Here is a 12,746-nt window from a genome sequence, read left to right on the forward strand (position 1 = left end):
CCTAAAGGTCTAGAATGCTGAGATTTTACTACAGTGTTTGTGCATTGATTCACTTTTTCTTGTGTATAGATGTCAAAGGAAATTATTTTTTAGCCAATCACTTGGCGTTTTTACTGTGACTTATAAACACAGCTAATAAAATGCAGTGGCAAAGTAACCAGTTGACCTGAGTGTTTTAGCAATGAAGGAATTCAGTGAGGGAGAGAACACCTGCATTTTCCACTTGATTTTGCAGTAAGTGGCATGAACACTTGAATATCTTGTCATTGTCTGCTGATCTGCAACTGGGAAATTTACATTGCCAAAAAATAAATATGAGGACATACCACATGTACCCTTTAGTTAAAATATTGAGTCACAATATTATTTATTCTTTTTCTAGTGAATAGATTATTTTTTATGAATATCTTCAAGTTTTTTCCCAGAAGTGTCAACATGAAAAATGTCACTGAAGTTACCACATTTGTACTGAAGGGCTTCACAGACAAACCTGAACTACAGATTGCCTTGTTCTTCCTGTTTCTAACAATCTACCTCTTTACTCTGATGGGAAACTTAGGATTGGTTGTTTTGGTCATTGGGGATTCCCGGCTCCACAATCCCATGTACTATTTTCTGAGCGTGTTATCATCTGTGGATGCCTGCTATTCTTCAGTAATTACCCCAAATATGCTAGTAGATTTTATGTCAAAGGACAAAGTCATTTCATTCCTTGGATGTGCAACACAGATGTTTCTCGCTGTCACTTTTGGGACCACAGAATGCTTTCTCCTGGCTGCCATGGCTTATGATCGCTACGTAGCGATCTACAACCCTCTCCTGTATTCTGCAAGCATGTCGCCCAGAGTCTATGTGCCACTCATCGTGGCTTCCTATGTTGGTGGCATTTTGCATGCTTCTCTACACACGGTGACCACGTTCAGCCTCTCCTTCTGTGCGTCCAATGAAATTAGACATGTCTTCTGTGACATCCCTCCGCTCCTTGCCATTTCTTGCTCTGACACCCACACAAACCAGCTGCTGCTCTTCTACTTTGTTGGATCTATTGAGATATCCACTATCTTGATAGTCCTGGTCTCTTATGGTTTCATTGTGTTGGCCATTCTGAGGATGCGTTCTACTGAAGGGAGGTGGAAAGTCTTTTCTACGTGTGGCTCTCACCTAACTGGAGTGTCAGTTTTTCATGGTACAGCTCTCTTCATGTATGTGAGACCCAGTTCCAGCTATGCTTTTGACCATGACATGATAGTGTCGATATTTTACACGATTGTGATTCCCATGCTGAATCCCATCATCTACAGTTTAAGGAACAAAGATGTAAAAGAGGCGATGCAGAAAGTGTTTAGGACAAATTGATTTATCAATAAGGTATTTTCATAGTAAAAATTAAATTTCAAAAATGAGAGTGATGTTCCTCACTTCAGTATCAAGAAGATAAGATGAAATGTTTGTTTAAGCTTATTAATGTATTTTTGTTCTCCCTGGATCTTTTGTTTTACTGTTATTATTTTTTCTCCTTGGATATTTTAAAATAAAGACGATAGTCAATCCTCTACTTGCACCATTTTCATATGCAGAAAATATGTATCATCCATTTGCTTTTTAATATGTTCCTGCTGATCTATGTATCAATATATACACACATACATATGCACATATATGTTTGTGGAAGTATACTGATGGATACAGCGCAAATGCACATAGAGGCATAGACGTACGCAACCTGTACTTTAGAATGTTGTATTTCTTTTCTTTCTTGAATGTATAGACTATATTTGCAATTATAAATAACATAATTATTTCTGACTAGCTTCATTAACTATCAGCTGATTGGTAGCAAAGCCATATCTCACATAATCCCAATCCCATGTCCATGGAGGCATTGGTTCAGACTCTATTTCAAAGCACTCTGCTCCATCCTTAGATACACACATTGGCAGCCATTTAACCCCAGACTGTGGTTCAAGGACCACAGAGAATATATTCAAATCCCTGGAGTTACTATCATGCTGCTTGTGATGGTGCATTTCTCCCCTTTTTGTTATTTTGTCCCAAGCATGGGCATTAAACCTGCTCACAGAAAACAAAGTCTAAGCATTAGCATGTATCAAGATCATACTTACATTCAAGAATGACAGTAAGAAGCACAATTCAGAAAGTAAGGCATAATTGGCTGGCACATTTGGCTCTTCCCACAACTAAACCAGCTTATCCCTATGCGATCCTTGAAAGCCTGGCCCCAGCTCAGCTTTCAGCTCTGTTTTCCTTTGACCTTCACCCTCTGATGCCCTTGTGTATGCCACCACTCCCTAGTGCCCAGGACCAAGAATCAAGATACAGAGAAGAGTCCCTTCTATTGTACACTTTTCCCTCTTTCAGCAGATGTCATTTTCATTGCAAAGATGTCTCCTCCAAGGACAATTTTAGGTTGTGATGTTCTCCCTTCATTCATTTTTATATATTTTGTTATTATTTTGTGAAAACTATTTTCTTCAAGGAGTGTCTGTATTCTTTAATTCTAATGAGACAGTCTCCTTAGAATTAGAGTCCAGCTTAAAGATATTTCTCTCAAGTGGGTTTATTAAGTTTAAATAACTTCTCACCAGTTCTTATATAGAGCATCTCTTGCCATCATATTCCCACCACAATATCTCGCATCTATTTTCTCCTGTTTACAAGGCTCTCCCCACTGCTCTTCACATAGTTCCTTTCTTCAAATGGCAAAATAAACTATGGTCACTGACGTTCATTATCCTTCCATATATAAAACACGCGAATGAAGAGTGCTGGTGTGTGTGTGTGTGTGTGTGTGTGTGTGTGTTTATGATTCAGCATTAAAGAGATCCTTAAACACAACTCACAATTGCAAAAATTGATAGATTTTATGCTTTAAAATTGTAAAGGTCTAAATGAAAAAAAAATAATAGCAAATATAATAAATATTTGTAAACTCGAGAAAATAAATTTAAGTATTTATCTGGTTGAATTAATAAATAATAGACCAAAATTCCATAAAATTATGAACAAAGAAGACACACAGATAATTCACAAGAGAAGAAAATTCTTTAGGTCAATGCATATATGTTACCTTAATAATGATTAGGAAAATGTGAATGTGAAATGATATAAAACACTTACACACTCATACCACTGACCGATATCGAAAAGTCTGGGGCAATGAAGTGATTGTGAGCAAAGGAAACATTCGCATTCTGCTGGTAGGAATGTGTGTGTGCACCTTTCTTACAAATATTTTGAAAGGTGAGATTTTGTGATCCAGTAATGGTCCTATTCTGTCTTAGAATTTTATCTGCTTGACCAAAGTATGTTTTTATATAGCATACTCGGAAGTTTGGAAATGGAAAATGTACCTTGTGCAATAAATAATAAGCTTCAAATGAGAGATTAAAGTGTAAAATAAAGTATTAATGAAAACGGAAAGTGTAATTTTTTAAAAATTTTGCAATGTTATAGGAATGCAAAATAGATGAGAAACTTCACAGAGCTGATGGAATGAAAGTACCGTTAACTGAGCAGGGTACAGACTATCTTTGGCCACATGACAGACAATTGGCAATTTACAGAAGAAGTAACGACACAAGCTTCATGTGAATACTTGGAGTCTAGAAAGAACCTCAAGGATTTCAATTCATTGTGATGAGTAACATAAGGTGTATAAAAATCTTTGGTATTTTCTCTTTATGATCCACAATATGTTTGTTACTTCAAAAATTGTAGAGCCTAAAATGTGCCACACCTGTACTTCATATTAGGAATACCAGAATGAAGAAGGAACAGTGTGTCCTGCCCTAAAGTGCTGAATATTCTAGAGAATGATATGCAAGTTGTCACTGTTTCTTTATCAAAGTTAAAACCATATTAAAGATAGATGGCACACCTGAAGACAAAACCTCATATTTTATTTCAGAATTTTAAGATGGATATTAGATTCACTCATTCACTTATTCCACATTCATTGTATCAGTCAACAAGTCACCAAATATCTTTTGAAAACCTGCTCTTCCCTGGGTATTATTTTAGAAGCTATTAATATGAAGACAAACTTTTTAGACAAAACCTTTTCATTTATAAAGCTTACAGACCAGAAAATCCGACAGAAGATGTAAAATAAAATGTTATCAATATTTAATTATAATACTTAGACATGTGTGAGGAAAAATCAAAAGATCATATGAAAAATGCATCTTCCATCAAATAATTTTAATTAAAAACAAGCAATAGGATCAGGTATATGGTGGGTACCTTCAAATTTCAGTAAAACAATTGGAGTCTTCTCACAATGATGCACATTTTACATTTACGGGGAATATTATATGGTTTACCAAGGCTTGTTCTTTCCTTTTCTTCCTTTTTTTTTTAAGATTTTATTTATTTATTTGAAAGAGAGAGACAGCAGAGCTAGACTGAGAGAGCACAAGCAGGGCCAGGGGCAGAGGGAGAAGTAGGCTCCCCACTGAGTGGAGAGCCTGACGTGGGGCTCCATCCCAGGTTAGATCCCAGGATCCCAGGACTCTGGGATCATGACTTGAGCCAAAGGCAGACCCTTAACCACTGAACCACCCAGGTGCCCCCACCAGGGCTTGTACTTGATCATAATGGAAGCTTTGCATTCAGTTCTACGCCCAACATTCACAGCAAAATGGAACATTGGGACCAGAATCCTGGGCTTTCTAACTTGGATTTTCTCCACCCCAGGGCCAGCAGCCACACTTCACAACCATCACAGGGGACAATTCAAAAGAAACAAACACACAAAGGGTGAATTGTTGCAGAGGATTGTTACTCAGTAATACCATCTAAGAGCATCCCTAGGCTATCCCCACATTTTCCCTCTCTGGGTGCAATTGTTGTATCGAGACTTGAATAATTGGTCTTTCTTTCCCTGGGGAATCAGAACTTTATCGGGGAATTCCTGTTTTCATGGGTAGGGACTGAACCCATAAATAAGCTGATTTCAGTGTGTGCGTTTTCAGGGAGTTCAGACGCTTGTAAATCTCTTCGGCATGCCTCCTGCAGAACCTTTGCAGTCGGTCTCAGGTGATCTCTGGTTCAGGTAGGTTCACCCCAACGATTTACTCAGTACTCATTCTGGATGTGAAGACCATGTATCTAGGGAGCTTTATGGATTCAAATCAGACTCAGGACTGACGTGATATCTGTTCTATTCTTTTTTCTTGGGGACTCAAAGCTCTGTCCAATGATGGCTAAGTGGAAGGGACAGGGAAATGACTCAAACCATGTTGCCCAGCATCCCTGCTGATAACTTAGAGTGTGAGCATTTCTACGAGTAATGAAGAGCTGTTATGAGGATTCTATTTCACCTTAGGATAAAGAAGAATGTTTCTGCCTTAGAGCTGGCAGAACTGATGCTTTAGAAGGCCCTCTACACCAGACAGGAAGCTTGTTAAGTGTCTTTGAAATATCAGATTTCTTCTCCAAGAAAGACCTACTAAATTGCTAAACTTCAAGAAAAAGAAGTTTCTGCCCTCCCTGATTTTCCCATTGCCCAGGGTGACAAACCCTATGATGGAAAGATTCCCTGATGTCAACTGGCAGGCTTTCAGTTGCTGGTGAACACGGACAGCTTATGTCAAGATGCAGTTTGTCCCTAACCCAACTCAGGTTTAAATAAGTTTAAGACAAATTGTATAGTTAGAGACCAATAGAATATCCTTTGAAATCATTTCTGGAATTACTTATACATATTTTCATTATTATTTCTCAGCCCAATTGTAGTATAAGTGACTAATATTAGGTAAATATTTTTATTTATTTATTTTTATTTTAGAGAGAGAGAGAGTATGAGTGGGAAGAGCAGAGGGAGAGCAAGAGAATATCAAGCAGACTCTACGCTGAGCACGGAGCCCCACTCAGAGCTTGATCTCAGGAACATGAGATCACAACCTGAGTTGAAACCAAGAGTTGGGTGTTTAACCGACTCTATCACCCAGGCACCTCCACCTTATGTACATCTTTAAAGTTCTTTTCTGACACTTTATTATTTTGGTAGAGTTATATTTCTTTTCAAAAACTTGAAAAAATATGTGTAAAAAATGAACATACCTTTATCAGAAACAATTAAATCAGAAACCTTCTGAACAAGAGAAAAATATTTTTTTCAGTGACATACTTACCTAAGCTTTCCATTAGTAATATTTTATTAGAAGAAGGAATTAATAGCAGTTAATGATATATGCAAATATGTTTTTAAAAGCTAATTGCAAGAATTTATAGTACAAAATCCACAATTACTGTTGTTGGTGCTTTTTTTTCTCTTATTAAATTAAAGATGTTTATTGAGTATATTATATCTCAGAGTGAAAAATGCACTAAGCTGCTTTATGTGTAGGAAACAAACAGGAAATGTTTTGTCTAAAGTCAGTGTTGCCACACTATTTTCCACTATGAACTCACCTGTACATTTCTTTTCAGATGTGGTAGTAGGAGAAAAGAGATATGGGATATCTAGTGCAACACAATTGTATAACCCTCATCAGACATATATTTGATGTATGGAATAAATTATCTTTGATTTAACAAACACCACAGATTTAAGAAAGAATCGGGTTGTGGAAGAACACAGCCTGAATTGTTTGTTAGATATATAGCCAGATATCACGTGTCCCAGTTGCTTGAATATGCAAAATTACAATTCACTTGCTATTTCGCATTTCAACTATGAGAGACTGGGACACAAACAGGAAACCACATGAAAAAATTGTTCAAAACACACTAATAACAAGAACAGCTGGTACCAATTATTCTGCAGTCATTTTTAACAGGCTCTGTACTAATGCATGCTTGTGTATTATCTCATTACATTCACACAACACAAGAATATAAATACTTGATAAAAATCCCAGAGCTAGTAATTGGTGGCCTAACATCCAACCAACCAAGTGACCAAACAAACAAGCAAACAAAACACATAAAGCCAAACTGAAACACCATAGCATTAACCAATATTGTACACAGACTCTTTGCATGACTTAATCCCATTGAGCCTCAACTGTCGCATCAGACATATGAATAACTGCATCCATCTTCTAGGACACTCCTGCAGGATAATGAGATCATTACTTTGGAATGGCTAACATTTTCTGGGCCCCGCATACACCACATAGCAAATAATGTTAACTGTCTTCTCTACACATTTCTCTGTGTAAGGAAAACAAAATGATCAAACTTGAGCAATTCAAAACTACAAGTAATATTTTCAAAACATCAAAACAGGCTTTTAAAAATTAAAAAACAAATTTAAAAAATTTAAAGAAAAGAGCGGTAAGATGGACAAAAAGATGTGCCAAGACATAATAATAGAGAAGCATCTGAGCAGGTAGAGGTCAGAGTGATTAAAAGGACTAGTTTATTTGGCAGAAGAAATGTGCTTACTAAAAAAAAAAATTCCGTTTCTGAATAACCGTAATAAGAAGACTAGGGAGGTAGAGTCTGTTGGTGGGCAGCTGAAATAGCATGATGTGGTAGAAACTGGTAAGGAAAACCTAGCATAGCCAAAGTATTTCATGCAGAAATATAAAATTCCCAAGGATGATAACAAGGTGTGGATTGAACAGACAACCAGTAGCAGCTAAGTTAAAAATAACTGAAAGTCACTGGAAGTCACTCTGGTTCATCAACTTCTTATACGTATCTATCATCTATTATTGGAAACATATACGGAGGCATGTGTGTGTATGTATGTAAATATATATTCATGCAATATTATAATTTACATGTTTAAATAGGCATACAAATTTTAATACATACACCATAGTAGATTAATATATATTCAACTAATATAAATTATATTTAAAACACAGATGAAAAATTAATAGCTTGGTACAACTGTTTTATTAACCTGAAACTGGTCTTTAGAAAGTGTGTATTTCTGAATTTTGTTAAAAGATGGGGAGAAATACAAATAAGGTCTGACATTTTTAATTATGAACAAAAATAATCTGATTTAAACGAAACGGTCTAAAAACTAGCATCTACCAGAAAAATCGACTTCACCATCTACTAAACTCCTCTCATTTTTCCCATTAAAAGATAAAAACAACAAAAGAAATGGCCTCAGGAAATTTCACCAGGGTGACTGAGTTCATTCTCTTGGGAGTCTCAGATCGCCCAGAGCTTCAGATTCCACTCTTCTTTGTTTTCCTGCTGATCTACGGGCTGACCATGGCAGGGAACCTGGGCATCATCACCCTCACCAGTGTTGACTCTCAGCTTCAAACGCCCATGTACTTCTTCCTCCGGCACTTGGCTATCATCGATCTTGGCACCTCTACTGTCATTGCCCCCAAAATGCTGGTAAACTTCTTGGTTACAAAGAAAACCATATCCTACTATGGATGTGCAGCCCAGCTGGGTGGGTTCCTGGTTTTTATTGTTGGTGAGATTTTCATGCTGGCTGCAATGGCCTATGACCGCTACGTGGCTATTTGCAACCCCCTGCTCTACATGGCGGTGGTCTCTCCACGGGTCTGCATACTGCTGGTGTCCCTCACGTACCTCTACAGTCTGACCACAGCACTGACTGTCTCCTCCTGTGTGTTCTCCGTGTCATACTGCTCTTCCAATGTAATCAACCATTTTTACTGTGATAATGTCCCTTTGTTGGCATTGTCCTGCTCTGATACCTACATTCCAGAAACAGTGGTGTTTACTTTTTCAGGGACCAATTTGTTCTTCTCTATGATTATTGTTCTAACATCTTACTTCAACATCGTCCTTGCCATTTTGAGGATACGCTCCTCAGAGGGCCGAAGGAAAGCCTTTTCCACCTGTGCCTCTCACATGATCGCTGTCACTGTGTTCTATGCGACCCTTCTCTTCATGTATTTGCAGCCAAGGTCCAACCACTCATTAGATACTGATAAAATGGCCTCTGTCTTCTACACCCTGGTGATACCAATGCTGAATCCCCTCATTTACAGCCTAAGGAACAGGGATGTGAAGGATGCATTGAAGAGATTCCTCAAGAACCCATGGCAGGCTTTCAAATTAATGTAAATTTAAAATTACGATTGTCTTCATTTAAGGGTTTGTATTTACTCCTGAAAAGCTAATCTCTGGTAAGTGCAGAGGCAACACAGAGTCACAAATTCAATGGATTTAGATGGGGAAATATTAACCCTTTCTATTCTGACTACAAATATCCAACTTTCTCTAACACAAGGATGTATTAGTTGACCAAAGAAACTACACTTATTTAAGTAGTAAACAATAATTTCAGAGTTAGCACATTTTAAAGTGCAAGACAACTTGCTATTGGATTTTCATAATTTCCAGTCAAGGAAAAGAATGTCTGACAGCTGAAGAAGTTATGTGAGAACCATTTCTTGGAATGTGGTCAAGAATCAGGTCATCTTCCTTTCCATTGATCTGTTCTTTTCAACTCTTAAAAGTTTTATTTTTCCTTTTTACTGTATTTTGTGTTTCAATTTAACTTTTTTAAATCCATTTTTATCTTGCACTTAATGTAAATTTGAATCACAGAAAAAGAAATCTTCAGGTGAAAATAAAAAGTAAACAAAAAATTGCTTAGGGGCACCTGGATGGCTCGGATGGCTGGGCATCTGCGTTTAGGTCAGGTCATGATCTCCAGGTCCTGGGACTGAGCCCCATGTCTGGCTTTCAGCTCAGCTGGGAGTCTGCTTCTCCCCTTGCTTGTGCTCTTTCTGTGTCTCTCTCTCTGAAATGAATAAATGGAATATTAAAAAAAAAAACCTTAGATAGACATCGAAATAGAACATTTAGCAAAACAGAAAAAGAAAACATGCAAAAGGGGATTCTACTTTTTCAAAGCTCTTCATGTGTACATGAAGCAAAATGTTGATATTTATCCTGATATGATATAAAATTAATATTCTCCATGTCATATTCTCATGGCAAACACTGTGGTATAGAGTTCATTGTCTGTGTTATGGATTCATAACAGCAAATTCAACTACTTTTAGCATTTATATTTAATGTGTTTTGGAGTAAAATGTTATTAGAACAAAAAGAAACCATTGTCTATAAAGTGATGCCAACTTTCACGGATATGCAGATCAAAAAGAAAAAAAAAGTCAACAGTCATTATGTGCCATAGTTTCTTTTATACATGTAAAATATTCCTAATTTACAATAGAGTAAGCAAGACTGGTCAGGGCATGCAAGTCAGGCAATGTCTGGAAATAAACTAGGTGTGAAATTTTCAGGGATTCTTTAATAAGGCAGATATAGGAACCATGACACTCAGGTCCATGAGTCAATTTCTAATTTTAGTCATTAAGCAGAAAAGCTGAAAATAGAAAGTCACACTATATGATGGATACTTCTGGTCTCCTTTTCCATGAAAGGCAGCTTGTTCACAGGTCTGGGGATTTAGGCATGGGCAACTTTGGTGGGTAGGTGGGGGCACAATATTCTGCCTAAAACATCTACATTTATTTTGGCATATTTTCCATAGCTAGGCAATCTTGCCCCTGTCTCATTCACTAATACTCAATGGGATAGTGTCATAAAAGCTTGCAGTTTTTAGCCTTTGTACAATCATTAGCCACAAAATTTATCCTAAAGAAACTGTACACAAAGCCCTCTTTGATTGAAGGATAAGTTAAGATCATAGGTTCAGAGGTAATGAAGTGTATGCACACATACACATGTGCTTACATATCACGTGCACACATTTATCAGAAATAAATCAACACAATCACCCAAGCAGGCAAGCACATCAGCTCAGTACCAGTTGTCCATGGAGTAAGATAGGGAAGAAAATCTACATGGCGGCTTTGATCTCCACCGGATCAAAGCTCACACCCTGTCAGATGCTAAGTCACCTGTACTTCCAGCTTATCCCTAACTAACTGCTCTGGAGGGTCCATGACATTTGTGTCCAAACAGTGACAACAAAATTCCCCTAGTGGTGAGGGGAGAGAAAAGGTGAAAGACACAGTCATAATAAAGCAAGGTCTGACAACACCTGCGAAAGTTAGGACACACTTCAAACAGCACCACGGGGCCCCTCCTTCTGCACCTGCCACAGAAGCAGTAGCTTTGACCTGGGAATGCTCTAGGCAGAAAGCATCGCGAGTGTATAAATCTTGTGTGGCACACGCTGAATCCTTTCAAGACCATGAAAATAAGAAAACCATCAAACTTTCCCAAATTCAGCATAGTAAATGCCATTTCATGAATTTAAGCCCAAAAACTTACTGAAAGACTATTTTCACAGCAGCTCATTTTATTTTGAAGCACTGTGATCATATTTCTCAATATTTTACGTATGACCCAAGACATATGTCTGGTATTAAATATTTCCTACTACATCAATAATAATAAAGCATAACAGAAATTGACATGTTTCTGATTATTTTGTTTCAATTCAAAAGGTCAATTGAGGAACTGTAAGGCTTCCAAGGGAGATTTTCTTGTCCTTTAAGATCTACATAAGCTTGGTTTGAGCCGCTAATGCCATCTCCCTGCAAGATCGTAAGCCTTCACCAGATGTCTACATGCCATGGATCACGTCTATCATCTCTGCTTTCCAAATGGCTCTTTCCATATGCCGCTTCCATGGAAAGGAAAAATTTCTTTCAAGGAAACAACTCAAAAGAGAAGTAGAAATCAGTGCAGATATGGGTGACGGGAGACAAGACAGAGGTCTATATGGTAGCGTCAGGTCTCCTACTTCAAGAAACTTAACTACAGCACCGCAAAATAATTCCCACTGCTCTTCTTATATCCCCAGACTCAAACCTTATACTGGCTCCTTGTCTTACTCCCTCTCTTTGTACCACCTTTCTTTTCTCTCTGTGTCTCAATAAAGGCTACAGAATTTTTCTTTCCTTCTATTAAATGGAGCTGCTACTTATGAAGTTTGATGTCCTTCCATAAGTTCTGCCCCATGTCACTGTTCCGAGCTTCCCTTCAGGATAGGTTTTGGCTCCTTTGATATTTAGAAGGCTATTTTTATGATCAATCATTATTTGGGTTGGAGAAATTTTGTGGACAAAAACAGTTTTGATAACAAATTCTTACCTCAGCTCAGAAAATGTACAAGACATTGGGTTAGCTAAAATGTAAATACGAAAATATCTACTTCTTAAAAAGCATATACAATGGAACATTACTCTGCCATAAAAACAAATGAGATCTCTCAATTTGTGACAACGTAGAAAGACCTAGAAGGATTATGCTAACTGTAATAATTTCAAGAAAGAAAGGCAAATACTATATGATTTCACTTACTCGTGGACTATAAAAACAAAACAAATGAACAAACAAACAGTTTCTTTTTTTTTTTAAGATTTTATTTATTTATTTGACAGAGATAGAGACAGCCAGCGAGAGAGGGAACACAAGCAGGGGGAGTGGGAGAGGAAGAAGCAGGCTCATAGTGGAAGAGCCTGATGTGGGGCTCGATCCGATAACGCCGGGATCACGCCCTGAGCCGAAGGCAGACGCTTAATCGCTGTGCCACCCAGGCACCCCAAACAAACAGGTTCTTAAATACGGAAAACAAACTAGTCGTTTCCAGAAAGAAAGTAGGTGAGGAAGGGGATTAAGAGATACAAACTTCCAGTTGTAAAATAAATAAGTACTCTACAGAGAATATTATAGTCAATAATATTATAAAAGCATTGTATGGTGAAGACTGTGACTGAACTTATTATGGTGAGCACTGAGTAATGTACAGAATTACAGAATCAATATGTAATACACCCAAAACTAATAAA

At 37.5% G+C, this 12,746-nt stretch overlaps 2 protein-coding genes across 2 annotated transcripts; both read left to right on the top strand.

Moving 5' to 3' along the window:
* The first annotated feature begins 435 nt into the window (after nt 1-435).
* LOC113246370 (olfactory receptor 5T2-like) lies at nt 436-1,356 on the top strand. Its single transcript, XM_026486973.1, has one exon. It carries the CDS (start codon nt 436-438, stop codon nt 1,354-1,356), a length of 921 nt encoding a protein of 306 aa, XP_026342758.1.
* Nucleotides 1,357-8,088: 6,732 nt separating this feature from the next.
* LOC125282286 (olfactory receptor 8J2-like) lies at nt 8,089-9,036 on the top strand. Its single transcript, XM_048216677.2, has one exon. It carries the CDS (start codon nt 8,089-8,091, stop codon nt 9,034-9,036), a length of 948 nt encoding a protein of 315 aa, XP_048072634.2.
* Nucleotides 9,037-12,746: the final 3,710 nt, after the last annotated feature.

Source organism: Ursus arctos, unplaced genomic scaffold (genome assembly GCF_023065955.2).
Source record: "Ursus arctos isolate Adak ecotype North America unplaced genomic scaffold, UrsArc2.0 scaffold_23, whole genome shotgun sequence".
NCBI lineage: Eukaryota > Metazoa > Chordata > Mammalia > Carnivora > Ursidae > Ursus > Ursus arctos.

Excerpts from the sequence above, each read along its gene's own strand:
- LOC125282286 (XM_048216677.2), top strand. The coding sequence starts at position 8,089 with ATGGCCTCAGGAAATTTCACCAGGGTGACTGAGTTCATTCTCTTGGGA.
- LOC113246370 (XM_026486973.1), top strand. The coding sequence starts at position 436 with ATGAAAAATGTCACTGAAGTTACCACATTTGTACTGAAGGGCTTCACA.